Source organism: Tricharina praecox, assembly GCF_024521635.1.
Source record: "Tricharina praecox strain CBS 144465 chromosome Unknown BZA05scaffold_1, whole genome shotgun sequence".
Classification (NCBI taxonomy): Eukaryota; Fungi; Ascomycota; class Pezizomycetes; order Pezizales; family Pyronemataceae; genus Tricharina; species Tricharina praecox.
Genome location: NW_026250403.1, coordinates 970,326 through 997,523, shown reverse-complemented (window position 1 = coordinate 997,523; position 27,198 = coordinate 970,326). Strand labels below are relative to the sequence as shown.

General features: G+C 53.1%; 10 protein-coding genes across 10 annotated transcripts; 4 read left to right on the top strand and 6 right to left on the bottom strand.

Moving 5' to 3' along the window:
• Positions 1-1,363: 1,363 nt before the first annotated feature.
• BZA05DRAFT_440262 (uncharacterized protein) lies at positions 1,364-3,367 on the top strand (the record flags this gene model as incomplete). Its single annotated transcript, XM_051486586.1, has 7 exons — positions 1,364-1,422; positions 1,521-1,758; positions 1,816-1,960; positions 2,023-2,187; positions 2,241-2,574; positions 2,628-3,240; positions 3,308-3,367. 7 exons carry the CDS (start codon positions 1,364-1,366, stop codon positions 3,365-3,367), a joined length of 1,614 nt encoding a protein of 537 aa, XP_051344233.1.
• A 182-nt stretch (positions 3,368-3,549) lies between these two features.
• On the bottom strand, positions 3,550-5,619 carry BZA05DRAFT_427961 (uncharacterized protein). The gene is made up of 3 exons (XM_051486081.1): positions 5,528-5,619; positions 4,981-5,469; positions 3,550-4,925 (listed from the first exon to the last, which is right to left on the bottom strand). Exons 2-3 carry the CDS (start codon positions 5,409-5,411, stop codon positions 3,824-3,826), a joined length of 1,533 nt encoding a protein of 510 aa, XP_051344232.1. The 5' UTR covers positions 5,412-5,469; positions 5,528-5,619; the 3' UTR covers positions 3,550-3,823.
• Positions 5,620-5,911: 292 nt separating this feature from the next.
• Positions 5,912-6,328, top strand: BZA05DRAFT_326691 (uncharacterized protein; the record flags this gene model as incomplete). Its single annotated transcript, XM_051480474.1, has 3 exons — positions 5,912-6,017; positions 6,076-6,147; positions 6,210-6,328. Coding segments are annotated over 3 exons (297 nt in total), but the record flags the coding sequence as incomplete, so codon positions are not given.
• A 121-nt stretch (positions 6,329-6,449) lies between these two features.
• On the bottom strand, positions 6,450-8,473 carry BZA05DRAFT_381949 (magnesium transporter NIPA-domain-containing protein). The gene is made up of 6 exons (XM_051482060.1): positions 8,365-8,473; positions 8,165-8,255; positions 7,982-8,072; positions 7,727-7,887; positions 7,368-7,659; positions 6,450-7,314 (listed from the first exon to the last, which is right to left on the bottom strand). Exons 2-6 carry the CDS (start codon positions 8,172-8,174, stop codon positions 6,864-6,866), a joined length of 1,005 nt encoding a protein of 334 aa, XP_051344230.1. The 5' UTR covers positions 8,175-8,255; positions 8,365-8,473; the 3' UTR covers positions 6,450-6,863.
• A 2,364-nt stretch (positions 8,474-10,837) lies between these two features.
• Positions 10,838-11,472, bottom strand: BZA05DRAFT_9274 (uncharacterized protein). The gene has a single exon (XM_051488804.1). The coding sequence runs from the start codon at positions 11,338-11,340 to the stop codon at positions 10,969-10,971; it is 372 nt and encodes a 123-aa protein (XP_051344229.1). The 5' UTR covers positions 11,341-11,472; the 3' UTR covers positions 10,838-10,968.
• A 132-nt stretch (positions 11,473-11,604) lies between these two features.
• Positions 11,605-14,375, bottom strand: BZA05DRAFT_440258 (uncharacterized protein; the record flags this gene model as incomplete). Its single annotated transcript, XM_051486585.1, has 4 exons — positions 11,605-11,630; positions 11,688-12,503; positions 12,561-13,266; positions 13,323-14,375. The coding sequence occupies 4 exons, from the start codon at positions 14,373-14,375 to the stop codon at positions 11,605-11,607; spliced, it is 2,601 nt and encodes an 866-aa protein (XP_051344228.1).
• Positions 14,376-15,265: 890 nt separating this feature from the next.
• BZA05DRAFT_427958 (NRDE-2, necessary for RNA interference-domain-containing protein) lies at positions 15,266-19,356 on the top strand. The gene is made up of 5 exons (XM_051486080.1): positions 15,266-15,444; positions 15,525-17,893; positions 17,943-18,267; positions 18,318-18,957; positions 19,008-19,356. The coding sequence occupies exons 1-5, from the start codon at positions 15,376-15,378 to the stop codon at positions 19,250-19,252; spliced, it is 3,648 nt and encodes a 1,215-aa protein (XP_051344227.1). The 5' UTR covers positions 15,266-15,375; the 3' UTR covers positions 19,253-19,356.
• A 1,018-nt stretch (positions 19,357-20,374) lies between these two features.
• BZA05DRAFT_414400 (uncharacterized protein) lies at positions 20,375-22,762 on the top strand (the record flags this gene model as incomplete). Its single annotated transcript, XM_051485255.1, has 1 exon — positions 20,375-22,762. The coding sequence occupies one exon, from the start codon at positions 20,375-20,377 to the stop codon at positions 22,760-22,762; it is 2,388 nt and encodes a 795-aa protein (XP_051344226.1).
• A 10-nt stretch (positions 22,763-22,772) lies between these two features.
• BZA05DRAFT_423276 (rhamnogalacturonan acetylesterase) lies at positions 22,773-24,053 on the bottom strand (the record flags this gene model as incomplete). The annotated part of the gene is made up of 4 exons (XM_051485865.1): positions 22,773-22,857; positions 23,186-23,216; positions 23,288-23,847; positions 23,911-24,053. The coding sequence occupies 4 exons, from the start codon at positions 24,051-24,053 to the stop codon at positions 22,773-22,775; spliced, it is 819 nt and encodes a 272-aa protein (XP_051344225.1).
• A 538-nt stretch (positions 24,054-24,591) lies between these two features.
• BZA05DRAFT_381936 (uncharacterized protein) lies at positions 24,592-25,355 on the bottom strand. The gene is made up of 2 exons (XM_051482059.1): positions 25,178-25,355; positions 24,592-25,128 (listed from the first exon to the last, which is right to left on the bottom strand). The coding sequence occupies exons 1-2, from the start codon at positions 25,178-25,180 to the stop codon at positions 24,706-24,708; spliced, it is 426 nt and encodes a 141-aa protein (XP_051344224.1). The 5' UTR covers positions 25,181-25,355; the 3' UTR covers positions 24,592-24,705.
• Between the last annotated feature and the right edge of the window lie 1,843 nt (positions 25,356-27,198).

Below are 27,198 nucleotides of genomic sequence, written 5' to 3'. Positions count from 1 at the left end.
TATCGTCAACTCCCAGCCCTCTGCCCTCGGCCGCATTAGAGCAGGCTCGCTGTTCGGCAAGCTTCTTCCACGGCCGGATACACACCTCAGCACTCCCAGCGCTGATATCTCGTCTCTCCCCTCCCGAGTCCTTCCCCCCGCTCGTCTCCTCCTACCACCGCTACCCCGCCACCCACCACCGACGAACAAAGCCAGAAACCGCGAGTTCAGGCTGCAGCCTTGCGCGTGCCTTTGCTCTCGAACCGCCAAAGTTACTTTTGAATTGCCCACAGCTGTACTGAAGTGTTCATGCGACAGGAACAAAGCGAAGAAGAAACAGAAGAAAGAAGCTGTGGTAAGGCGCATATAGCAAAAGCATCATCATTCAAAGCTCAGACCGCAAGGGTGTGCATTATAGAAAGAAGAACGAACCAGAAGACAAAACCCACACTATTCCAAGCCCGCCAGTTGCCGACAATAATCCATTTTGTACGCTCCCATACTGCCATAGTAATCCACTTCTATACCACACCTCCCGCAAGAAACAGAAGAGCTCGCAATGGCCGAAAGACCCTCAACCGCTTCGGGAGATCGTACGTCACCCCCCTCCCCCCCACAGCGCAGCCTTCGCCGTCGCCAAGTGGTAGAAGCTTTGGAATTTTTTACCAATGCTTGTTTACAGGTGCAAGAACTCCCCCGCCAAGCGAGAGACGAGTCGGCGCGCTCACATCGTCGCCGCGACCGAGAACGAAAGGTGATACACCTCATAACGGCCAATTGGCCACTCGGGAATGGCGGTTCTGACCTCGCGGAACGTTACTGCAGACTCGACCAACACGATATGTCGGAATCTCACTATATACGGCTACTGCCGATACGAGAGCAAAGGTTGGACTCTACCATTTGGTTCCCGGCCGGTCGAGTACGGCGAAGAGGCCGTGGGAAGGGGTGATGTGGACTCGGCCTGACGTTAGACGGTCGGCTTCTTTATTAGGTTGCGCATTCAATCATGAACCGGGCTCAAAGCCAAATGCAAATGGAGCCAACAGGTGGGTTTAGAGTTTGAATTCGCTCTTTGTCTTCTGTCAAAGCTCGGCCCACAACCGCCAGGCGAAATACCAGACAATAACGAAGACGAAGCATTCCCACCTTCAAATGACAACAGCTAACCACCGACACCTGCACCACCACAGCTTAGGACGGGGGAAGTTCAACGTCGACTCGCCGTCATTCACACCATCTACGCCGCCTAAGAATATCATATCCCCGAAAACAGTCGATGCTGCGCCGTTCACGCCGAGAGGAAATACAGGTAGGCGTTGTCCTCCTACAGTTCCGCTGTTGGGTTGTGCTCCAAGCTCACTCTCTTACTGCCCCTCCGCCAATGCTGGGTGCCCTCACCCCGCCGGTTCAACCACAGTTTCAGCAAGATACCACGAACAGGTAAGCATAAAACCTTCTTTAAGATCCTGGATGTGCCACAGAGAGAGAGAGATAAAGAGAGAGAGAGGGCAACTTTGGCTGACATCGCGGCTCCGCAGCTTCATGATGTCACCGGGACATGACTCGCAATCTTACCACCAGGGTCTACAGCAAGGGTTTGATAGTATGGGGCTCGGAGACAATGTATTCACGCCCGCTAAGAGTAGACGTCGAACTAACGGACTGAAGACTGTTCAAAGCATAACTCCTTATGAGTACGGCACTGGCCAGGTGAACCCATATGCACAGGGACAGGTCGATATGTTTTACCAGCCGCCACAGAGCTCTTATATGCCCGTCAGTTACTCCTTAACTGCTTTAGGAAAGAGACCGAAAATTGACCGCTTGCTGTAGCTTAACTTCTTACATTATGCGCCGACGGCGCCGTATCCGCAAAAGTTACTGCCCTTCCAGAAGACGGTTCACGGCTTCTTCCTGTCAGATAACCTGCGAGAAGAATTGCAGCGGAAAGGAGAGGCGGCTCTCCAGACAATGCCACGTAAGTCCTCCCCTGGGCGTTTTGTGTCTGTTTCACCTTGTGGTAACGGAGAATCCTTGAAGATATATCCGGATCATTGCTTCCCGCTTCGATCAACGAATATCACTCGCTGGTACCTCTCGACATGTCGAACCAGAAGAGCACTCAGGTTTTTGGCTATCCATCCTGGGTCTACAAGGCTTTCTCGACAGATGAGGGTAACATCTATGCTCTACGGAGGATCGAAGGTAGGCCCCCCGCGCCCCTTTACGGCTCAACTGGTGTTTACGCCGACGACCAGGATTCCGTTTGGTCAACGAGAACGACATCCGAGTGATCCAACGGTGGAAGAAGCTCACCTGTGCCAATGTCGTAACAATCCACAATGCCTGGACCACCACCAAGTTCGGCGACAGCTCTATCGTCTTTGTGTACGACTACCATCCATTGTCCAAAACTCTGGCCGAAGCACATTTCGGATCTGCGTCCATGTTTAGCGGATCTAGACACGTGCCAGAAAACGTTATATGGAGTTACATCGTTCAAATTGCGTCAGCATTGAAGACGATTCACACCACTGGACTAGCTGCCCGTGCGATCGAGCCGTCCAAGGTGCTGCTTACGAGCAAAATGAGGTATCATCACTGCCACTCGTTCAGTATACCGCATTACTAACACACACCCTTAGGATCCGTCTGAACTGCTGCGGCGTGCTCGACGTTGTGCAACCCGACACCTCGCGCACGCTGCAAGAGCACCAAGCGGAGGACTTTGTCAAGCTGGGCCGTATGATGCTGTCCATCGCATGCAACAGCCCGATCGCCGCGCAGAACCCACAAAAGAGCATGGAATATATGGCGAAGCAGTACTCAGGGCACCTCAAGGACCAGATCCTCGCGCTGGTGAACGGCCAAGTCAAGAACATCAACGAGCTAGCCCGCAACATCGCCGAGCACGCACTGATGAACCTCAACAGCTCGCTGCACTACGAGGACACGCTCGAGTCCGAGCTCATGCGCGAGCTGGAGAACGCCCGCCTCGTGCGCCTCATGGCGAAATTCGGCTTCATCAATGAGCGCCCCGAGTTCGATCATGACCCCAGATGGAGCGAGACGGGCGATCGTTACTATATCAAGCTGTTTAGAGACTATGTCTTCCACTCTGTCGACGAGAATGGGAATCCCGTCGTCGATATCGGGCACGTCCTTACGTGTCTGAATAAGCTCGACGCAGGCATAGACGAGAAGGTCATGCTCGTCTCGAGAGATAGCCTTAATTGCTTCGTGCTGTCGTATAAGGATGTTGGTTCTCCTACCTACTCACCCCCCAGTTCCTTGTTCCCGCTTCCTTCATGCTGACCGAAAATAGCTCAAGAGAAACATCGAGAGTACCTTCCAGGAACTGGCGAAGCCTCACGGAAGACGGTGAGTCAAGGAAAGAAAAGGAAAGGGATGGAGAGCGGTAGCGGGAGCAGATAGTGTATTTACGTGTAAACCTAAGTTCGTACTGAAGTAACTTGTCGATTGCTACTTTTCATTTATTTTTTCGTTTTAGGCTCTTTTACATGTAGGTATGTAGCGATCGTTGTGTTTTTGGGAGGAGACGGGGTGGGGAGAGGGGCGAGGGAAGAAGGCCGGGGGTATACGTAATTGCTAGTGTGGCTAGGTACTGACTATAGATTCTGGGTTTTCGAACACAAGACAGAAGAGATACGAGTCCATGCATGACGTCAAAAGCCTCCTCTACCCTCTTCTACATAGCTGACAATGGTATAACATCTCCGCAAACGACTAAGAAAACGACCCAAGAAAACGCCCTATATACCTACAATCCCAACCCCCAACCTATACAAACCCCAACTACCCCCCCAGCACTCCCCAGTACCTACCACTTCGGCGCACCCGTCAAATTATCATTCCCCCTCCCCGTTGCCAGTATGAGAATATCGTCCTCGATCCTGACGCCGCCCACATCCCAGAACCTATCGAGGACCTTCTCGCAGATGAACCTCGCGTGCACTGGGTCGCGGAGGTACGGCGTGACAATCCACTCGCAGAAGTAGATCCCGGGCTCGATCGTGACGACCATGTTCTCCTCGAGCAGTCTGGGGGCCATGATCCGCGCTTTTTCCCCGCGGTGCAGCGGGAGCACTTCGTCGACTACGTGGGCAGTGGTGGGGGTGGTAGGAGAGGAGGAGCAGGAGGAGGAGGGAATGGGCGGCAGGTCGACATCGTGCACGTCCAGCCCCAGCATGTGGCCCAGGCCATGCGGAAAGAACGCGCGGCTCGTGCCGGCCAGCAGGATCTCCTCTTCGCGGCCGCGGAGGATGCCCATTTTCAATAGTCCCCTGACGGCCAGTCTGTGGGCTAGCCTATGCAGCTCGAGGAAGTCCGCGCCGGCCACGCAGCGGTGTATGCACTCTGCCTGCATATGCTCGACGAGGCGGTATGTAGCCCTAGCCTCGTCCGAGATCTTGCTGCCGGGGATGGGGTAGGTGCGGGTGACGTCTGCGGCATAGCCCTGCCACTCGGCGGCGGCGTCGACGAGGAGGAGCTGCCGGCCCTTCAGCGGCGCGGAGTTGAGCGTGTAGTGCAGCGTGGCGGCGTTGCGCCCCGCCCCGATGATCGGGTCGTACGCTTGCGTTTTGGCGAAGCGCGCGGTGCACGCGCTGAGGAAGGCCGCTTCGAGATGCGTCTCGTTCGTGGCGTAGCCCGAGCGGAGTGTGGACAGGACAGCACGGTGCGCGGCGGAGGTGATCGCGTTCGCGTGCCGGATCAGGGAGATCTCGAAGGGCGTTTTGTAGACGCGGCTGGTGGAAAGGGCCGCGGAGAGGTGGTGGGTTGTGAGGACGAGGGTGGAGGGGATACCGGCGGGGTGCGGGGTGTGCGTGGGGAGGTGGTAGACCGGTGAGAGAGGGTGGGAGAGGTGGTAATGGAGGAGGTCGTGGGTGAGGGATGTGGTGAGGGAGCATGCATCGATATCATATCTACCGCCAAAACCATCAGCTCCTATACCCTCTTTGCCCTTTAGGTCTCACTCACTTCTTCAGACACTCCTCGAGCCCCAACGGCATCCCCGTCCACAGCACCGTGTTCGGATCCAGGGGCGGAATATACAGCGTCAAGTGATCCGTCTCGATGTTATACACCAGCTTACAATCGGGAATATCCACGACACCGGACATATACAGGAACCCGCGTCTCTGCCTGAACTTCGGCGACATATCGGAATCCTCAAAAGTCTGTGACGGCATTCCCTCGAGGTAGATCAACCCGTATTTTGTCGGGAGCCGTGAGGCCACCGAGCGCGCGTGCGTTTTGGCAGGATACTTTGCAGTTGCCGTGGTACATTCGGGGAATTCCTCCGGCGGGGAGAGCGCAGGGAGGGTCAAGCGTATATGCATGCTCTCGGTGCCGCGGTAGAGGGTGGGAGGAGCTGGTGAGGCTTCGGAGCTGCTGGAGATAACCGCCATGGCTGATAGCTGTAGCTACGCGTTTGTGGATCTAGATAAGCTGTGGTGATAGGGATATCTTCGGCCAATGTCAGCTGGTATTCAGGGATTCGAACGAAATAACTCTCAAGACCCACGATGAAGCTAAATGGGTATCGTAGCGTGTTGCGATGATGTGTCGTGAGTGTGAATGGGGAGTGTCAGGAGTGAGGTTGCGACGATGCAAGCTCCTATCCAGCTTTGCTATCCCGTCGCCAGCGGCCAGCGCCTCTCTCGCTTGCTAGCGCGCGCGACCAACCGCAAGCAAGCAACGAAGCAACCCCTCCACCCTCCACCCCACCCCACCACGCACCTTTCGCCCAGTAGTCACCACTATAACCACCACCACAGCAACACCACCTACAAACACAATGGACAATCACCGCGGCCCATTCCGCGGCCCCTTCCGCGGCAACAACAGCGGCGACAGAGGCGGAGGCGGAGGACGTGGCGGCGGAGGACGTGGCGGAGGACGCGGCGGCGGCCCCGGCGGTGCTCAACAGGAACGCAAGCCTCGTGAGGCCATCTTGGACCTGGCAAAGTTCCGGGATAAGGCTATTACCGTCAAGTTTAACGGTGGTCGCGAGGGTATGTGATCTACGAGAGGAGAGGGTAAGGGGAGGAGCACAAGGCTGATGGGGGATAGTCGTCGGTATTCTGAAGGGCTTCGACCAGCTTATGAATCTCGTCCTCGATGAGGTTAAGGAGACGCTGCGAGGTATGTTTCCTTGCACTTCGATTTTGCAAAGGGGCCATACGATAGCTGATACGTGGACGCAGATGACGAGGGAAACGAGCACACGCGCGAGCTTGGACTGGTGGTAGCGAGGGGACCGATGTTGACATTGATCTCACCTGTTGACGGCAGCGAGCGGATCGAGAACCCGTTCTTGGAGCAGCAGGAGGTGTTATGAGTTGAGTTATGGAGGAACACGAACGTGGCGGGTAGAAGAACCGTTCTGCGCGAAGATATCACTAGCCTCCATCATCACTCGCGACTTGAATTGACTTGACTTGCAATTGCTTTGCTTTCCCGCTGCCCCACTGGGGAAGCTCAGATCCGGTTCCCTCGCCCTATACACAGTCTACCTACATACTCTACTTATTTCAGATCCTACTTAAAAGCTAGAGTACTCCCCGCGCGCCAACCCTCCCATCCGCCACCAGGCAGTGAGTCTGGGACTCGAGTGGAGGAAGGAAAGAAAACAAAAGAAAAATCGTGATCCCCCTCCCAAATAAGATAAGAAATGAACCCCACAAAGCCACAGACAAAAGAACAGGAAAAAACATACACAGGAGACAAACAAGAACAGACAGCCCGACCCAAAGCCAAACCCATAACCAGAGAAAAGACGGCAAAACAAATAAAAATCCGGAAAGAAGATGGACACAAAACAATACACGATCTACATTCCCTTCTACACCCAATCGTGATCACCGCCGTGTGTGTCCACGGCTTGGACTATCCATTTCAGACTCGCTCTCGTCACTGTCCTCCGTGAGACCCCTCAATCCCACCGCAGCCTCTTCGTCATGTTCGCGTCCCAGTAATCTCTGTCCAGCACTACTTCTCCGCCCCGTGACACTAGCATTAGTGAACGTATCGCTTCGACGCATCTGCATGCTGTGTCTGCTATGCATTCCCGATATTCCGTCCGTCGGGATTCCATCGTCGAACGGCAGCGCACTTCCGTTTGCGCCATTGTGCTTTCCATGTGGATCGGTGCGCGACAAGTTGAGTAGGTATACACCCGTAAAGATGATCAGGAACCCGCAGAGCAGTGAAATCGTGTTGACAGGATCGTTGGTATTGAAGCCGCGGAACAGAACAAACGAGGCGACCAGTGTAAAGGTGGTGAAAGTGACGTAGTAGATGGGATTGACACTGCCCGTGTTAGCCTTCCACCTGTCACCATCGGAGCTGGGGGAGAAAGGTACATGGAACTCGAGAACTGGCTCAGCGCCTTGTTGAAGTAGTTCATCTGCGTGAGAATGCAGACTCCCGTGACAATAATGAAGACGTATGTGCTGGGATACACAAACTGGTTCATCCCGGCGAAGGTCAACTTGACCGCGATTCCGAACGCCTTGCAGCTCAGGACCGTCAACGAGCCAACGGTGCTGCAGATCGAGATGTAGATGAGTGGGTTCCTCTTTCCGTATTTCGGTGCTATCTTGTAGATCATGACCAGCGAGAAGGTGATGACGAGTACGATGTAAAAGAGGAAACCTATGAACACACAAAGTCAGCCTCACTGCGCCGGTGGACGTGGGACGTCGGGAGGGTGTTGCCGAACCAGGCTGGATGGCATAGTGAAGTATCTCATCGATCCGGTCAATCTCCTCGTCCGGCGGCGCATGCAACACGATGATGACACTGCCTATTAAGCAAATCGCACACCCCAGCTTCCCCAGAGTTCCCAATTCCTCCTTGAGGAAATATGTTCCCAACACCGCTCTGCACACGCGCACGCCCCCCTTGGTCAGCACATGATGCAGAGTACATACACCCCCGGATTTTTCCCGCACGGACGGAGGAGCAAGATGCATACCCAACCAACACACTCAGAGCTCCCAACGGCGTCACCAGGATCGCCGGCGCAAAAGCGTATGCCGCAAAATTCGAAATTTCTCCCAAAACCACTATCATTTCCGCGGGATTAGCCATTCCGTTCTTTCTCCCCCGACGTAATAACCAATCGGAGCACTGTGGGAACAGCACGGAGGTGACATACTGGTGATCATCCCCGCCCACCAGATCGGATTCTTCAGATACGTGTACCCATCGCCCTCGAAGCCCGTTCGATCTGCTGTTTGTATGAGACCCTAAATTGGCGAAAGCCGCAGACGAGCGATCCCGTCAGTCCCCAACCTCTTCATAGCATTGCCGAGATCGAGCCGGGTTTGGGGGGAGTTGTGGTCGTGGTGAACGTACTCGTTTCGTCAAGATAAAACTGGTGCCTGCATCACATCGGTATTAGCCTCCGGGCGGGGAAAAGAGAGGGGGCGATGATGCGCGGTGCGCGGCGGACGGTGGGGGGGAGGGGAAGACGTCAACTAACCTATAGCTATGCTGGATGTTATGGCGAGCGCCAGGCCAATATATCTTCGCAAACCCCGCGCGCGCACGTCAGCACATCTCTCATCCAATTCCTCGTTCCTGGGGTGGGTGGGTAGGAAGGTTCGGCGAGCGCACTTGTCCTCCACCACCATGATGCCGGCGTCTTCCCCCCAAGTTCCAACCGTACGTAATCGCCTTGTGTCGCCGTTGGGGTTGTCTAACTCCGTTCTATCGATGCCAAATTCCGATGATGGTTCCGGGAGTGGGGAAACGGGGAAAGCGAGGTTCGGGTTAGGTGGGTGGGATGGTAGGCGGGTGGTCGTGACAGAAGGTTCACTGGTTCGTCCGGTGGTTGTATGGAGTGGTAGCGGTTGGTGGCGCGCAAGAGAAAACTGTGTTCAAAACGAATGTGGAGAAGAAGAGGAAGAAACAGAAGGAGGAGGAGAAGAAGAGGAAGAAAGAAGAAGAAGAAGATTAAAGTTGACGACGGGGTGTGTGACCGGGTATGCCGATGCAAAGAATAAGTGTGTTGGGGGAAGAATTGCACTGAGTTTGTTGCAATAAATGTACCATGCACAATCCGCTTCTATGACGCCGAGACGATGGGGAGACAATCAGACAGTGGAGACAATAGTCGCAGTGGTAGTCGCAGCCGCAGTCGCAGTCGCAGTGATAGCAGTAGTAGCAGTGGGAATAGTGGCAAAGAGAGCAGTTTATCGGCAAAGTTGAAAGAGAGGGAGAAACGAAAAAAGAAAACGATAAAGTTCCCGACTACTAGAAGGTCAGATTGGGAACACGAAGCGCAAGAACGAAACGGAGAAGAACCGAAGTAGATGAGGAAGAAGCAGTATCTAGAAGCGCAAACGGAAGGATGCCCGTCGAGTATCACACTACGGCCTTCCCGGGGGAACGAGGAGGTGGAGGGGGGCAAGGCCACGCGGCTTGGGGGGAGACTTCTGGATTCTTGGGGGGGTTCGTTCGGTCGGTAGTCGGTGGCCGGTGGTCGGTGGCCGTCGTCGTCAGGTCCACTGCAGCAGCGTGTACTCTAGGGGCAGGGTTGTTTCAATGTCGCTTCCGATGAAGAGGTTCTCGAGTAGGCAAAGGGCAGAATGTCTCGTCTTGGGTGTGAGTGGGGCTTTTTCTGGGCAGACGGTGATGGGTCGCAACAGAACTAGTTAGTATTGTGCAGCTGCGATGGAGGAGATGGAGAAGAGGGGCGGCTGCGGCGGCGGCGGCGGCGGTAGTGGTGATTGTGGTGGTGGGGACATTGTTGGAACGCATGGCTGGCCGCATCACGGCACAAGCAGACACTCCAGGAACTCGCTGGGCCAAGTCTTCGGTACAGCTGGGTTGTGAGGAATAGGGATATTGGGATTTGGACATCCGCGGCCTCGCCAGACAGCCGACGGCAGATGTGTTCACTCCGGTCAGGACGAGCACTCTATGCGGCGAAGTACCGACGAATGGCCAATGCATACCGAGTTACAAGATGCGTGATGTACATTGTACACTATATTGCGGTATAGTACTTACTATCTACATGCTTCTTATGTTGTGCCTTCACCCCCAAACACGGCTGCGCCGCACATCAAACCGCCAGTCTGCAAGGCCATACACCCCTACGCTATTTTTGGCAGCCGCATAGCTCTCAGTGCTCACCTCTCAGCTCAGTGCAGTGCTCACCTCAGACTCGCATGGCCACAGGCCCACCGCCGGTCCCTGGCGGCAGAATTGACAGTGGATCAGACACAGGACAAAGAAACACAAACTTGTGCGAATGCGAACGGAGGCTCAATCGAATCCCACAGCCCCCCCAGAGCTCGTCGCTCTCCGGATTGTTGGGACCCTTTTGTGACCGCTTGGCGCAATAGACCAGGTTTCCGTTTGGATTTCCGGGGATCAAGATCTCCTCCCGGAGCCACCTCGGCACACACGCAACCTCACGCGCGTGTGGTGGTTGGACCTCCGATTAGCGAGCATTCCTTTCTCTCCCAGCGAGATGGCGTAATGAGTCCACCCCCCCGTACTAAAACCACTCCGAATCCTGAGAAGAAAGCTCACAACCTCTATCTATTAGAATTCATTGTTCCCGGTGTTTCTCCAGAAGTCAATCGGTGGAATACGATAGGCACGCAGTCTCACTCCATCGTTTACGAATCCAAATATTCACTCGCTCTGTATTCTCTCCTATACGCTAAAACTAGAATTCAAACAGATAACCACCCTCCTCCACTCACACATCTCTTCTTCTTCCTCTATCTATTCTTCCTCCACCTCTTCTTCCTCCACCTCTTCCTCCGCCTCTTCTTCCTCCATCTCTCTTGCCATCTAGGCCGAAGAGATATCATTCAACATGTCCACCAAAGAAATCGTACGCATATCCATCGCCCCCTCACCAGCCGAAAAAGCCACACCATTGCATACCACGAAACCAGGCAAAGCATTGAAGACCCATCGGACAGCCCGAAAGCCAGGATTCTAAGAAATTATACTATACAGCGCACGCAAAGGGGATAGGAACACAAAACAACAAGACAGGCAAGGAATAAGGGGCAAACGGAAGGGGCAAAAGGAAGGGGCAAAAAGAAGGGGGAAAAGAAAAGGCAAAAAAGGAAGGGGGGGAAAGCAACGCACCGCAGCAAGGCAAAGCAAAGCAACAAAGCAAGGCAAAGCAAAATTACTGGGTCCAACCCAATCATCCGCAGGATAAATGCTGGGGTAATTCAAAATCGTAGATCGTGAATTGAACTCAGGAGAAAACAACGACAGGAAGGGGAAATTAGGGAATGTTAGTAATAGTATCAACTTACTCTGGCCGTCGTAAAACCGGGTAGCCATGGGTTGGTCCATGGTTCGCAACGTGCCCCTAAGAATAGTTTTCCTCGCAACCCACAAGGCCTGTTCGATATGTCACAAAGACATGCTCGACCGGCTAATAAACTCCAAGACACCGAAACGCCGCACCGATAATCGCAAGATGAACCGAACATCCGAAGGCCGAATGGAAGTAATGCCGCCATGAAAAGGAACCAAAGTTGATGAATCCATGTGCTCGTGTCGACTTCCCGATGTGTTCGGGTGACCACGCAGCAGGATGGGATCAAGTCGAAAGTTCTACTCGGCACGAGAGCGTTTCGCGGCTGGATGCAGATGATTATTATAAAGCGTCCAAAATCCACCAGGGCGCCATGACCAACCTTGATCCGCATCAACCTCGTCATCACCCTCGGCATCAGAATCGTCGCGCACTCGCTTCAAAGATGTGGGAGATTGGGGCAGTAGCACCGGCTCCTCTTCATCCTCATAGTCAATGAGATCCTCCTCGTCGTCGGCAGTGCTCGCTGCAGGGGAACCAATCGTGGTGATGTCAATAGCATCCGTGGTCGATGGGTCGATCACCTCAACTTCATCTGGGGGCGACTGGTTTTCCGAGCTCTTGTAGGGGGAGTCGTCATACTCCTCCACTTCGTACTCTTCGATCGCCTCCGTCTGAATGTAAACACTTTCGTCCTGCTGATTGTATTCACCTTCGCCCTCATCATAGTAATCACCGGGCGCATCATACTCCCCATCTTCTTCTTCTTGGTGAACACTCTCCGCATGCGGACGACCCTCTGTTGCAACGGCATCGTCTTGGAAATGCACATCTGCGTAACCCTCTGCATCCACATCGTGGACTTCTTCCTCGCCCTCGTCGTGGGTTTGCTCTTCTTCATCAATGTGTTCGGTACCTTGTTGCCCCTCTTCCTGATACCGGTGATGACTCTCCCCCTGTCCGTATCCGCGCTCCTCAAAAGATTGCTCTGATCCGTCATACTCGCCTTGATCTTCATCATCTCCATTAAAAACTGGGATTGGGGAGGGTTTGTTGCTGTTGTCATCTAAGTTAGGTGGGGTGTCGTGTTCGTCACTATCGCCGACGGTAGAAGGTGGATGTTCTGCTTCTGTCACTTCGAGCTCAGCGGTCGACGGCTCGACGGGCGCAACATCACTCTCCAGAAGGGACTGGACGTCTGAGTGTATGTTAGCATGTGTCTGCACAGCCTGAGTATGAGAACGAGTGAACATACCGTCAACAGCACCGGGCAGTTCGTCGGCTCCATTCTGGGCCACAGGCTCATTCTCGTGAAGTTCCGCAAGATCTGACTGCAGCACAGTATCGGCCTCCTCGATGATGCCTTCACCATCCTCAAATTCATCCAACAACTCTTCATCATCAACGATTGTGGATCCCGAATGGCTAAGAAGTCCAGAAGTTGGCTGTTGGATAATCACATGGGTATGTGAGACTTCTAACTCCTTCTGGGTAGAGCCTTGGGTTTCAGCCTCAGGTTGAACGACATCCGTGTGTTCGGTCTCCGGGCTAACAGCGATGGCATCCTCGTGGATTTGCGCAACCTCAGCAACATCCTCTGACTGCTGCAGGGTGGGACTTGGGCTCTTGTCCTCGCGAGACTCAGTGGTGGGATTCTGGAGCGAATTAGGCACAGTTTGCTTTTCGCTGTAGTCAGCTGCGTCGGCCTCGTGATGACTGGCCACGTCCTCCTCGTTTGAATATTCATCGACGGACGGCAATCCCAGACGACTCAGGCATTCCTGGAGACCCTTCCTTTCTTGCACCACGTCGGTGATTTCCTGCAGGCGACTAAGAAATTTGGGGACCGTGTACAAGGACATAGTGACAGGCATCGGGATCTCGTAACCATCATTTTCCTGCAGTTGATTGTGCAGATCAAGAATTCGTCGCAAACTGACAGACTTACAAGCCGCATTATCCTAAGTAATCGGGTAAGCATGATCCATGCCACTATTGGAGCGTGTGGGGGACTTACCTCTCCCATCTTCAGGCCAAGCAGTTCAATTTCCACAACCAACTCAGATCCGAGTCCAACGGCAGGCCCCAAGACATCTCGAAGATGCATGAAGAGATCGCTCAACGTCTTCTCACACACACCCACGTCCGGCAAAAGATAATCGGAGGGAACGTCGCTATACACGTTGGCCAGAACAGGGTCGTTCGACCAATCAGCCATAGAAGGAAACAAGGTGAGCTGGTTTTGCTCGTATTGAACTATCACGGGATGCTGGTACAAAGAGTCAAACGGATCCTCGGTTCCGACAGGACCGGCGTCAGCATCGCTGGATTCGAGCTCTTGCTGGGATTGATATTTTGGCACAGGCGTATTGTCATTGTTCTCCTCAGCAGTTTGTTCGTCATTCCTGACAACCTCGTGGGCAAGAGTGGCAGTCGAGCTTTGTGTACCGTCATTTTCCTCCTCCTCGAGCAAAATATTGGACTGAGACGGAATATCTTGGTGCGATACTGGCGAAGGCTGTTGCTGCGGCACTTGCTCCTGTTCCTGCTGCGGATCTACATCAACAGGCTCGCCGTCACCGCGGTTACCACCGTTGTCGGGCTGTGTAGTTTGTGTTTCCGTCATAGCGGCTCCTATGTCGGACTGAGTCAGGACCGGCTGGGAAGAAGAGGCTTCCGGATCTTGACGATTGAAATTCGACTGGTGTGGTGAGAGTTGCTGGAAGAAGGACGTCTCCTGCTGCGACATCGTTGGTGCCATGGAACTGTTGACGTCGAGTTGCGTATCAGTCTGAGTAGCTATTATATTATGGCCGCCATGATGTACGTCGTAACCGTCGCCGTAGTCCGTTGGGTCGTCGTCGAGCATGATATCGTCGTCGTTGTCATCTTGTTCCAAGCGACCATAAGCGACTATGTCTTCCTCCATCGTCATGGTGACTTCCAGGTCGCCACCATTTACAGAGTAAACCTCTGCATCTACATCGATATCGTAATCTTCATCTCTCCTCTGATCACTATCCGAATCTAGCATTTCGTCATCGGTTGAGATGAGCATGCTGGCGTCCATCATTGCCACAGAAAGATGGGGAACCGTTCCTGTTTGCATGTTCATGGGTTTCGAGCTCTGGTCTTGGAAGGAGTATGTTGTTCCTGGGGTGTCTGGATTTTCGTCAAAGTCTACCGACTCGTTCAACGGACGAAGAATAGAAGCTCGAGATGTCGGGACCACCAGTGACATGAATGAGCGGGTGTGAAAAGGTGATATTCGGGCACTGTGAGGCTGCAGCAACAACAGGCCAGAGCTGGTAGGTCGACCTTAACGACGCGTTGAACTTGGATGGCAGGTAAATTCCTTTTGCGTTTCTTTCGAGAGCTAGCTAGGGGTTAGTACTGTAGGTTGTCGTGTCGATGTTTTGGGGGCGGAGTTTGGTGATTGTCGGTGGTTGAGTTCGTTTCGCTGCGGATGGGAAGGATTTGGTGTAAGAAGGTGTTGTGGGTGGTTGTTTCGTTGTTTTGAGTTGTACCTTGCGAGGTCCAGAGAGGCGGCGGGGACGAAGGGAAGAAGCCGGACGATGTCAAGAAACGCGATGGTGTCGCACAGATGAGGGCAAGTTTGCGAGACAGCAAAGTGAGTTAGGGTTAAGCGCCGAGCAGGAGGAAGGAGAAGGGGATTCAAAGAAAGATGCGAGAGTTTGGTGATGTTCACGTCAGTTGTTGGTGAAGATCAGGTGGGTAGGTGGGTGGGTGGTGGTGAGTCGTCTGGGCTGTACTTAAAGAAGAGGAGGGGGCAGGGCAAGCGAGGGAGCAAGAAATCTAGATGGAAAATCCCTTCTACTAGTAAAGTACCAACAACGCGTTCAGTGGGATCATAGCTAGTCACTCAGTATTATTAGATAATGCATAGAAAGACATACGGATAGAGAAAAGATGTAGAGGAGCCCTAGTCTCAGTTTTCGTCCCAATATCCGACTCCGCTGAATAGAATCAATATTGTGCGTACGTTTAAGGGGCATCGTTGATCAGCCTCTCTTCGTTACACCAAAACCTCCAACGGAAAACGTCACATCATGTCTACATCACCTAATGCTGCAAGAGAGGAGGGGAAGGCAGAGAATCGAAAAGAGGCGGCCACAGAGGTATTCACGTCTTCCGGCACCTATATTCCTCCTGGGGGCATGTATGAGCACCTAACTAACTAGAAGGGGTGTCGCCGCAGTCGTCGACTCGCACAATCCCGAAGTTTTCGAGCTTCAAAGCTCTGCAGCCGCGACCGACCACAGCAACTCCAACTCTCGCTACAAAAGAGACTCCAGACGAAACTATCAGAGAGAGGGAGAAGAAGAGGGAGAAGAGGGAGGGACCCTCTCGGGGCAAGGAGAAGGACGAGGGTAGGCGTGGTTATCGAAGTCACCGATCGCAGAGCCGCGAGCACAAGCACAAGAGAGTGCACCACGAACGGGACAAGGACAATGACAGGACCGACGACGAGCAACGCAAACGACGACACCGCCACGGCGATTCCAAAGAGAGGACATCCCACTCGCGGCGCGGCCATGATCGTGAGAAAGACGACACAGCGCGGCGGCGTCGGAGGTCCAGGTCACGAGAGGCGGGGACAACAACTACCTCACTGATACCAAGGGACACCGCATATTATCCAGAAGAGGGAAAAGAGGAACCCCGAGATGCCCCTCAGAAGCAATATTTTGTGGATACGAAGGGCGATGAATTCAATCTAGTCTATGGCACCATGCACCGATACTCTATACCAGACTACCATCGCGGTGGCAGTGGCCGCATCGTGGGGCTCTCGCCGAATCTTAGAATCGACAGGGCTAAGGGAGATGGAAAGGTCATGGTACTCAGCACCCGCGGCGGCGGCGGCGCCGGAGGAGAAGATTCATCCGTGAGAGCTATGCGCCAAGCATTCTCAAAGTTAGCAAACAAAGAATCCAGGAGACTACGGATTAAGAAGGACGAGACGGGCTTGGATGAAGCGTTCTCGAGAAATATGGACTTTGTGCCCTTGACAATCGAAACCAAAAAGAGGAAGAACCGCGGCGAAGACGTGGGATCCGACGACTCGGATAAAGAATGGGATCATTACCGAAGCATCGAGGGCCTGAAGAAACCCTCTACTCGCCCAGACGATATGGATTTAGAGTATGCATCAGACTCTGCATCGGAGGCTGATTACATTTCGACTGGCGGGGACTGGGGTGATCGGAAGTCAATGGTTGAGTTTGCGCGGAAGGTCGAGGCAGAGCCCAGGAATGCCGAAGCGTGGCTGGCGTATGTTGGTCATCACGACACGATCATAAGTGGCGCAGGGAGGCGCAAGACAGCTGCAGAGAAGCGAAGCACAGCGGAAGTCCAGTTGGACATCCTGCAGAAGGCACTGAACAAGAACCCTGGCCATGAAGCCTTGCTCTCCAAATATATGGACGTTGCTCAGGAAATATTGCCTCCACAAAAGCTGCTCTCAAAGTGGAACGAAATCCTCAAGGAAAATCCATCGCAGATCAATCTGTGGAGGAAGTTCATCGACTTTCGACAGACTGATTTTCTTTCGTTCTCTTATCCTAAGTGCCTGAAGTGCTATGAGGAATGCCTTGCGGTTTTGAGAACTGCAGCTTTCAGGGCGGGTGTCGGAAGCTTGGATAGGCAAGCACTTGATGAGGTTATTGTCTACGTCTTCACTCGCACTATACTATTCATGTCTGAATCCGGATACCGAGAGAGCGCCATCGCAGCTCTCCAAGCAATGCTGGAACTCAATCTATTTCATCCCACTAACCTGACGCCTCCCACATCTCAACTTGAGTTTGAAATGATTCTAGAGGTGTTTGAAAGATTCTGGGATAGTGAGGTTCCGAGAATAGGGGAGAAAAAGGCGCTTGGTTGGGCTTCGTTTGTAGATGCGGCGGAGACTGGCACATCTCCAAAGGCATCCAAAGATGACCTTCAGCTTCCCCCATTGGAACCCAGAGATCCTTTCGGCTCTTGGACGGATGCGGAGCTTGAATGGTCGAGAAAGACCGGTATGCCGGCCAGAACAATTGACGAGATTGACGACGATGATCCGTACAGAGTGATTCTATTCTCAGACATCAGACCTTTCCTGTTTAGCTTTTCTAGCGAGACCTCTCGCAAGCGGCTGGCCGAGGCCTTCCTTATGCTCAGGGGCATGCCTCTGGTCGGGCCGTACTGTTCAAATAGTGAGGTCGAGGCGGACGTGTTCCTCTCACCAGGAATGAAGTTTGATTCGTCTGAATTGTGGTTCTGGCCCAAGGAGCAGAGCAAATGGGACGCCCTGCCAATAACTTGGGAAGGGATGGAACCGGAGAAAAAGGCAGTGATGGGCGACGATCCGTTTGGATTCAAGCTTCGAAACTTTCCTGTTGGTTCCGAGAGTCTTTTCAACAGGTCTACTGGCTGGTTCAATGGGATTTCTTCTGCCAAATCGCTACCGCCAAATGAGGTTCAGTTAATTCGAAATACTCTGGAAAAGCTGGTGGAGAGGCTTAGTGACGATTCCTGGAGCTTCTACTATCTTGAGTGGATATGGAAAAATGATCCCAAAAGGTATGTCTCTCTGTCATCGTTTCTCATACAGACTCTGACCGTCAAGCAGGATTGGCAAAGCCGTGTCGCTATGTTCCAAGACCATTCGAGTATGGGGCGCGGTAACTCAGATAAGGTGGCACGACTCGACGCACGAGGAAGGAAGATCCATCTTCTCAACATCCAGTAAAGAGTCGTCGAAAAGCACAGATCCGAATAAGATTTTCATGTGGCATGCATGCATATGGGAGGAACTCTTCATTGGAAACGCTCAAAGAGCTATTCGCCTATTGCTTTCAATTGAGAGCGGGGAACTGCTCGGGAGTGATGAGAATGATGAGAATGGTCCTGGGCCAGGCAATGTGTCGAAATTGTTGCTTCTTAAGTGCAGAAAGGTTAGTGTAATGCCCCTTGTGCTGGAAATTACTAACGATATGGCGGCCAGTACCTCGAATACCAGCAGCATACCATGCTGTCTATCAAGCTCAACGAACATGCGGGGATGTATAATGACTTGAGAGCGCTGCTCGAGTACCTAGCTGGTGGTAACAACCTTGATGCTGCTATTGCTGTGTACGATGGGTTCACCTCCGAGCTGGGCCGACGTTCATTGACTGGGCCAACGTCCCACTTTTGCGAGCTCTGCCTACTCCGCAAAGTACGCTTGGTTTATATGCACTCTACGACCGCGAGGCCTTTCAAGCCGGCAACGCTGAGATCCCATCTCGAAGCTGCACTCGAGATATTTCCCCACAACATGGCATTTTTGTCTCTCTACGCTTGGAATGAGAGTAGAACGAAAATCGAAAACCGATTGCGAACTGTTATCAGAGATCGCGTCCTCAAAGATGGCAACGAGACCGTCGCAGGCTGGCTCTTTGCCGTGTGGGCGGAGATGCGGATGGCACAGCACTACAATGTCCATGCCGTCAGGCACCTCTTTGAGCGTGCGGTGGAGTGCAATAGAACTCGACATAGCGTTCAGTTGTGGATGATGTTCGTCGAGTTTGAGATCAGACACAAAGAATACCGCCGAGCCAAAGATATACTCTCACGGGGAATTAAGCATTGCCCATGGTCAAAAGGTTTGTCTTTCCCTCCCACTTTGCTAGGATACGGCTAACGGCGAGGATAGAACTCGTAATGATGGCATTTACGAAGTTACAGTGCACGTTGGAGTTGGAGGAATCCCGGAAATTGTTATCCATCATGAGTGAGGAAAAGGAGCTTAGAACTCATGATGTTACGGAATTGGAGGATTTGGTGGAGGACCTGATGGACGCCAGGCGAGATGGAGGAGGCGGGTTAGATGGAGGTGCGGACGAGGATTTCATCAAGCTTCCTGATGATGACAGCGATGAGGAGATGGAAGATGAGTAGGATAGTGGATTTTTGGCATCACAAATCTGTACCGCTTTCCTTCAGTCGAATGTCTTCTTTCAGATTCCAATTAGATATCAGAATGGTACTCGCTTTGATATATGTCTGGCCATCACTGTACTCCTCCAGTGATTTAATCGGTGAGTTCTAACTCCTGACGCCGGTGGCTTGAGTGTCCTGGGCGCCACTAATCACACGCTCGCTGAACCACCTCACTTACTCATGCTACCCTCGGCGACAACCCGTCGTGACGCAACGCACGGACGTATGTGACATCAGCCCTGTCATGTAACAGGTACCTTATTTGTTTCAACTATGGGCTTTTGGACGGTCTTGGATGCTAATGTCTCGTACCACCCGATAAAATACTGACCTGGCCTATCTCGAAGCCATTCCGTTCATGCGTGGTTATTGCGGGCGTGCAACTAAATGGGTTATGGGGGTTTAGTAAGTTGCTGAAGCTTCTAAAAGACTCGAGTTGAGGTTAAGATCCTGCAACTCACTGTGCAATATTGGCCTCAACGCCGCATGTTCCGGAGCAGATACAGCTTCCTTATATGACAGCTTCTTTAATGGTTGATGTCAAGGTTTCAGGGCTTCCCCTGTGGAACAAATCTGATAATCTTCTGGGCGGGTTCTTTGTTCGGCCACATGACCGCCATGTCCACAGTGGGCCATAGAGCACCAGTGACCACTGGAAAGTTAGGCTATTCTGCTGACTGCCAGCTGTCAAACCAGACAAACGACAGGGCATACTCTTCTGTAGTAAAACAGAGGTTGGGCTTCTCATGTGTCAAGATGAACTGACAGCTCCTCGTTCAATATAGGCGATATAAGAACATAAGCGTTTCCATGTTGCTGGCGTTGAGCTTGCTCCTTGGTTTTCGTCACCGTCTATCAATCTTCTTCACTTGTGCTTTCCGTTGGGAGTTGATCTCCGCCCTCCGCATAATCCCCTAATTTTTCTATTCTTTTGTCTTCTTTGTACTGCCTTTTTTCCCCAGGTATTTTATTACCCCCATTTCTTGCTTATCCTTATTCCATCACTTCCTTTGAAGCTAGCCTCTGGAAGTGCTACGCAAATTATACCCGCACATCAGATATATCACACCTGCGGCTCCCATGGCGGCCTTCCCCGATCAAAATACTGCCAACAGCAACACCCACAACACAACTGAAGAAGATTTCGACATCGACAGCTTTCTGGACCTGCTTGATTTGGAGCATGGCACTGACAATACTGTTGGTGGTTCGGATGTCCAAGTTTCGCCCATGACGACAACGACTATGCAGCAGGTCAGTGAAGATCATCAGCACTACCTCTGCGACAGCGGTGGCATGTTTGAGCACAGTATCCATTCTCTTGAAGTTACTGCTCCGCCGCATGTACCCACTTCCCAACTCCTTCATCTGCCCCAGAACAGTAATTACTTTGGCGTCGAAGATTTAATTATGGGCGGTGCGTTAAACGCACCAACCACGGACACAACGGACACAACGGACACAACGGACACAACACAGCAACATCCAGGCCCGGCAGAAGCTGATGATTCCGATCCCGATGTAGAAGATGACTCTGACACTGAGAGCGATTACGAGTCGAAGCAGAGGAAGAATACGGACCTCGTCACGCCAGAGAGGAAAGTTGGGCCATTGATTACTACTGCTTCAGGCCACAAACGAGGTCCTCTCAATGGTGGCTGCTTCTTTCCAAACCAGCGCCCCCTTCCCGACCTAATCCCAGAGTTCCGCCCAAAACCATACACTGGTCCCGCTGCGGCTGTTAAAGGCCATCAAGCCGCGATAAACACCCAGGGGAAGAAAGTCATCTATAAAGTCTACACCACGATACCAGAGGTATTCCCACAGTTCCTGCACCGACAAGGCTTCGTATACGACACCCGTGGTCGCCTAGCACCGGGCGTCCTCTTCGATCGGGACAACTTCGCCCGTTTCGTCAAACACCACCCTCTGGGTAAGAACTTGTGGTTCCGTCTTGAGAAATATCCAGCAAACTGCAAGGGCTTTGGAATCTTCACGTGCGATCACTCAACCTACAATCTTTGTCGTGCCCGGGATTGTAGAAGCAAAGAGAAGGGCCCCCGAGGATTCCACGACGGCACCATCCGTGTCGCGATCGAGGAGGTTCTGGGGAGACTCCCGCGTGGAGATCGGTTCGATAATAATCCTTACTTTTGCGCTGGTTACCTCCATATCGACTGCCTGGAGAACCTCATGGATATAGGTCAGCTCATTCGTGCCGGAATGCTGAGGCCCAAGCCCAGGGAGTTTCATCCGAAGGAGCCTAATACCAGTAAGACGGAGCCCCAGGTAATTTGCCCTCCCGCAAAGCTGGTCACCTGCTTTGAGGAATTCTGCAAGCGAGTCTTGCAGTTGCAGTGGGATGGATACCTTCATAACCTGGCGGACCGGCTGCAGACTTACGTTTGGCTGAGCGTGCAGAAGAAGGGGAAGATGACCATATATGATGCACCGTCAGATATGAGAAAAGAGGACGCAATAGAGTTACTAAAGAGGAGACCCGTGGATCCCAACTGGGGAGGCGGACGCCGTCCTGGCCTCGCGATGAAAACCGTCAAGAAGGCCGAGGCTGCCGGAAAGAGGGGTGAGCTGGTCGGTCCGGGCACTGGCCGTAACTCAGAAAGGGCAGTAAAAACGGCCGAAAAGATAATGTATGAGATCGAAGAGAATATTCCGGATTCTGCCTTTGAGAACGGCGAGTGCTGGTTGAAGGACTGTTACATTCCGATAGCGAATCCGGAGCTTTACCAGGCGGACACTCTCGAGACCTCGCCAGCCCCATTACCGACGAAGCTCCAACCACGAAAGAAGTCGACATCGAGCAAGAAATCGACACAATCGCCGGCAGGAATCTCAAAGCCCATTGCTAAACCATCATCCCGCCGCAAGCGCCCATTCACTCTAGACCTTTACAAAGGCTTTAGGAACGACAGCGACCTCACACTGGCCGATGGTTCGACTCATTTTTACGCCTCAGACGGTACAGCATTAACACTCAAGCGACCAATTTCCTCGGGCACAAAACGACTATCACTCAATAGTGCGTCACTCAATACTGCATCACTCGAACAACCCACCGCGCAAATGGACTTCCTAAGCCCGCACTCGCAGTTCATGGACTTCTCAACCCCACAACTCTACTACCCTCCCGTACCCTTTCTTTCATCCTCAAGCCAGCAGCTGCATTACCCACCGATCAAGAGCCCCATGGTAACGGAATTCCCGATAGCGCAGCTGCAGCCCCACCACAACACTTCACCCCTCAGCTACCAATCCCCGCAGATTTTCGACTTTGTTCCGGAAGCGGACCACCTCACACAAGAGCAGAGCTGGGGGAACACTATTGATCCCCAACTATTAGGTCTTAACGCTGGAGGTGGAGGGGACACATCTGATTTCATGTCTGCAATGGCTGAAGCAGAGATGTCTCTACAAATAAAGCATGAGGATGATGACGTTATGTCCTAGAATGAATGAATCATATTTTAGGCACTTCTTTGGAATTTCGTTGGCACCCTTTTCGCACGGAGTATTCGCACAGCTGATTAAGGTATGTCCTGACCCTGAGTTGGCCACATGAAGGTCTCATTTGCTACGGTAGCCCGGTGTTTTGTTGAACTTCTTCCATACAGCATTTCATTAGATTAGAATAATATCGCAAGAGCTGTCCCTTCAAGTTAAGGGAATGTGCTTGCCTAGGAGCAGGTAAAATGTTGAATTAATCATGCACAACGAAGTTTCGTGTGATAAATCATGAAGCCAATTCCGAATGTATTTCTGTGCCGCGGCGGACACTCATATTTACAAGGGTATCAACACTTCCCCTTAATCGCCTTCCCCTTAGGACTCAGCCACTTCCCCAACTCCTTGGCCTCCTTGGTGTGTGCACACTTGACTCCCTGTATAAAAGTCTCCGCATTCACTGTAGAGCACATCCAACCCTGTTAACCTCCATCCCTCGGCACACCACCGCTCGTCAGGAAAGAAACTCACAAATCGCGCCATCCGCATCCGTGTGCGTATTATCCAGCGGAAACATCGCCCTAGCGGCGGTCTCACCCAGCGCCTGAAACCTCGCAACGCTGTATTTCGTATGATCGACCCAACCGGCGTGCTGGCTATCGGCAGTCTCCTCCGCCCAGCCCGTGAACGGCCAGTCCGTCTGCAGAGTACCATTCGTCCAGCCCATGGTGGGGACCATGCCACTGAGCACGGGAATCCCGCCCTTGCCGCGCACATCCTTGATCATGCCGCGCAGGTACTTGCCAAAGGTGTAGACTGTCTCGTTGCCCGTGCCGCCGGTGGTGTTCTGCACGACGATGATCTCCTCGCCGATACCCGGTAGCACCGCTCGGTCCTTCGTCAGGTCGCTCCCGCTCCCTGGCGTCCCGTTGTCGTTGTGCCCCATCTCGATTATTACGAAGTCCCCTGGCACGATGTAGGACAGCAGCTGCGCCCACAGACCTTGGTTCTGGAAGGACCGCGTCGAGCGCCCGCCCCGTGCCAGGTTCGTGAAGTTCGCGGAGAGGTACGAGCCTAGGTAGTAGCCGAAGCTGCTGGGGCGTTAGGATTTGGGAAAGTAATATGGAGGGTGGATTTGGCGGGGGGAGGGGTACCCTTGGATAGGTGTCGTCGCGGGATTGTAGTTGGCAGCCGTACTATCGGAGCACAGGAAGACGGTGGGCGTGGTCCGTGTTGGTACGGCGGAGGCCAATTGCAGCACGAGGCCGGCGAGGAGGAGACGGATTGAGGCCTGCATGATAACGATTGTGGCTACCGAGACTGCACTGGGGCAGCGGGAAGAAGTGGGTGGGCGGCGTAGGTATTTATACTCCTACTTCCTACTCCTACTCCTACTCCTCCCCCACATACCCCACATCCCCCGGATCTACGCTCACGTTATTACCCCGGATGTTGGATGCCGAGGATATGGATCGCAAAGCTTGTTTACATCAAGACCTAGATTAGACGGTGCCTGAATTGGTGATGCCTAGGCATGTTCTTTGCTGTATTTTTGTGGGTTGTAGTATGGTAGGACTCTTTATCCGGAGTATATTTCGGGGAAGTTACGGCCGAAGTAAATCCGGGAAGGGATATAGTGGCCATGGATCGTTACTTCCGGGTATGAGTACGGGCTAGCGGAGAGGTGAATTGCTTGTTTTTGTAGTTTACATGGTCTCTAGGGATTATTAGTCCAGTTATGACGCTGGGAATGAGGGGGAGCTTCTCACCGTTGACCGAGGACGAGACTTGCTCGCGGATGACAACACCAAGGACAACAGGCATCTAGCGAGGCCGTGGAAGAACAAGCAAAAGTAGAGCCATCAAGCACGTAATTGTCATTGAATACTCCTCCCCCTCCTCATGCGCAAAGCAAAGCAAGGCCCACCGGATATCCCCCGCACGTCTAACTATTGATGCTCCTTCAGCACCTCGGGCACAGCCAACACCTCCTCCTCCTCCGCCACATCGATGACCTTCCCGACCTCCGCCGTATTCCTCACCAGCTCCTTCGCGCCCGCATACATCATCCTCAGCTCGCTGCCGACCGTCACGGGCATCCAGCTGAGCATGACATAGGGCACGGCACTCCTGCCGTCCTTCAGAGTGATGGGGTAGCTCAGCAGCACAAATCGCGGCGCATGCTCGGGGAGCTCATCGACCACATCCTCCAGGCTCACCAGGACGTCCGCTGCCGGCACGACTTCGTAAGTCTTCTTGTCGATGCTGAGGATGATTGCCTGCGGCGTTTTGGCGCGCGATGTGGTGAGCCGGAATTTCCGGAGGCGCGCAGTCGTTTCGGGGGAAAATTGGTAGAGGCGCGCTTCGGAGGCCTGGGAGTGAAGGTTAGCGGGTGGGATGGGGAAGGGGTGGGAGACATACCATGACGCTATGTGGAGGACGGTAGAAACTGTGGTGTTGGTTGAGGTTGCGGGGGGAAGCTCGGAGGTGGGGTGGAGGTGACGTCGGTTAAGCCGCTACGAGCTAATGGTAGCTAACGGGGATGCGCGGGAACGCAACCCTGAGGCATGGCTTCTCAGTAGACCCATTCATGTTCCATGCAGTGTCATTCAAAGACACACAGCGTTCAGAAGAAGGGACTGAATCAGCACCGAACATGATATTGTCTCTAGGGTCAAAAACACTATTCCTCTGCAATCACCGGCCCGAAGCTGCGACTGGCGGAAGGTGAAGATCGCAGCTCATTTAATTCGCCAAGAGGTTTACGCCTTAAAAGTCGGATGGATCAATCAATTCCGAAGAATCTTGATGATTTCCTAATTTGGTATGTATTGCTTGGTATCGCGCCAAAACTACCTCTCGGATTCCAAGTTGCGAAGCTCCCTTATGTCTCCACACCAAGATTCCTCCTCACCAAACACGAAATCAACTGACCGAGTACGCAAATGATAACAACAATACCCTCCCCAAACCTCTCAAAGCCGAGTCCGCAGCGGACGGCTGTTAATATGTACCGTCTCTCGCTCTCACTCTACACGCCAGTTCCAAACAGATATCACTCGGTGTGGGCTAGAGCAAGAATGATGTCGACTACCCACTTACATTCCCCGCCGAGCTGCTATTCATGGTCTGCCGACACCGCAAGTATAGCACCGACAGGGTGGTACTCATGATGGTAAGCAAAGCACATCCGCAGTGGTCCTCACGAAGAAATTCACCGGCATTGCTAAGATGGGCAAAGGTATCAGAAATTTCCTCCTCCACCATATTATGGTTATAATCGATCATATTAACTACTCAAAGCTTCCTATCTACCCACTCCGCAATGTCTAGAATATACAGCCCAGCCACGTGCCCCTGGATCGTATACATCCCATTGAAGTCGCAACACACATGAAAGGCTTTCAACATATTAACCACCGCCACATCCACCGCCTCCACCGCCGCAGCCACCACCGCCACCGCCTCCGCTAGAAGAATGATCACTACAAACGGTCAGCCACTAATCTCTCCATATGCGTGTGTGTGTGGAAAGGGGGGGGGGCATACTTGCTACTTCCGTAATGGCTAGTTTGCGCGGGGCGAGCGGGCGCCGGAGCGGGCGCCGGGGCCGGAGCCGGAGGAGCGCGGTATGGTGCCGGCGTTGATGCTAGTGCTGGTGCGGGTGCCGGCGGCGGGCGCGGGGGTGCCGCGGCGGGAATAGCCCAGGCCGGAGCGGGAGGAGCTTGGACCGGGGCGGTAGCGGCCCGGACCGGCGCTGGTGTTGCTGCCGGCAGGGAGACAGCTGGGCGAGCCAGCTGGGACACGGGGGTAGGTGCCGATGCGGGTGCCGGCTGCTTGCGGCGGAAGCGGGAGAAGAGGCCGGTACACATTGTGTGATGGACTGGACTGTTGGGTGGTCTGGACTGTTCGATGCTGTTGGTTTGCTGGCTGATGTTGCTGATATTGTTGATGTTGCTGATGATGAGAAGTAGCTAGAGAGAGGTGATGGATGAAGCTTTATATGTACCCACCCGGAGCTCTAGATAGACGCAGCATCCAATATTCAGCCTTCAGAGTGGAGATGTCTACATTGCCTAGTACCTAGGAGGACTCATCGGTATACCTCCATAGACCATAGCCATGAACGCAAGGCTATGTCTGTGTCTACCGAACGCACAGTTGAGATTGGTTTCCATGATTCCATAGCGCCAGTAGGCGCACTCGTCGTCGGAGAAGTTGGCATCGTGACACCATATGGAAGCGAGCGAGGCAGGCTCAGCATCACTCAGTCATAAATTGCATGACTGGAATAAAACAGCCGACAGCCAGGGGAAATTTCCAGTGTGTAGATGGTAGCGGTTAGTTAGCGACGGGCGTGAATGGAGACTGCGCGCTGCGCGCTGCGCATCCGGCTAACCATGAATGAGTATTACTACGAACCCTGGTCACTCAGCTAACAA

Coding starts and splice junctions, on each gene's coding strand:
- BZA05DRAFT_9274 (XM_051488804.1), bottom strand. CDS start 11,340: ATGGACCAACCCATGGCTACCCGGTTTTACGACGGCCAGAGTAAGTTG.
- BZA05DRAFT_427961 (XM_051486081.1), bottom strand. CDS start 5,411: ATGGCGGTTATCTCCAGCAGCTCCGAAGCCTCACCAGCTCCTCCCACC. Junction 4,926..4,980: donor CTCGAGGAGTGTCTGAAGAA/GTGAGTGAGACC, acceptor TTTTGGCGGTAG/ATATGATATCGATGCATGCT.
- BZA05DRAFT_427958 (XM_051486080.1), top strand. CDS start 15,376: ATGTCTACATCACCTAATGCTGCAAGAGAGGAGGGGAAGGCAGAGAAT. Junction 15,445..15,524: donor GAAAAGAGGCGGCCACAGAG/GTATTCACGTCT, acceptor GTGTCGCCGCAG/TCGTCGACTCGCACAATCCC. Junction 18,958..19,007: donor GCATTGCCCATGGTCAAAAG/GTTTGTCTTTCC, acceptor CGGCGAGGATAG/AACTCGTAATGATGGCATTT.
- BZA05DRAFT_381949 (XM_051482060.1), bottom strand. Junction 7,888..7,981: donor GCTCTGAGTGTGTTGGTTGG/GTATGCATCTTG, acceptor GCGCGTGTGCAG/AGCGGTGTTGGGAACATATT. Junction 7,660..7,726: donor TCACTATGCCATCCAGCCTG/GTTCGGCAACAC, acceptor GTGTGTTCATAG/GTTTCCTCTTTTACATCGTA.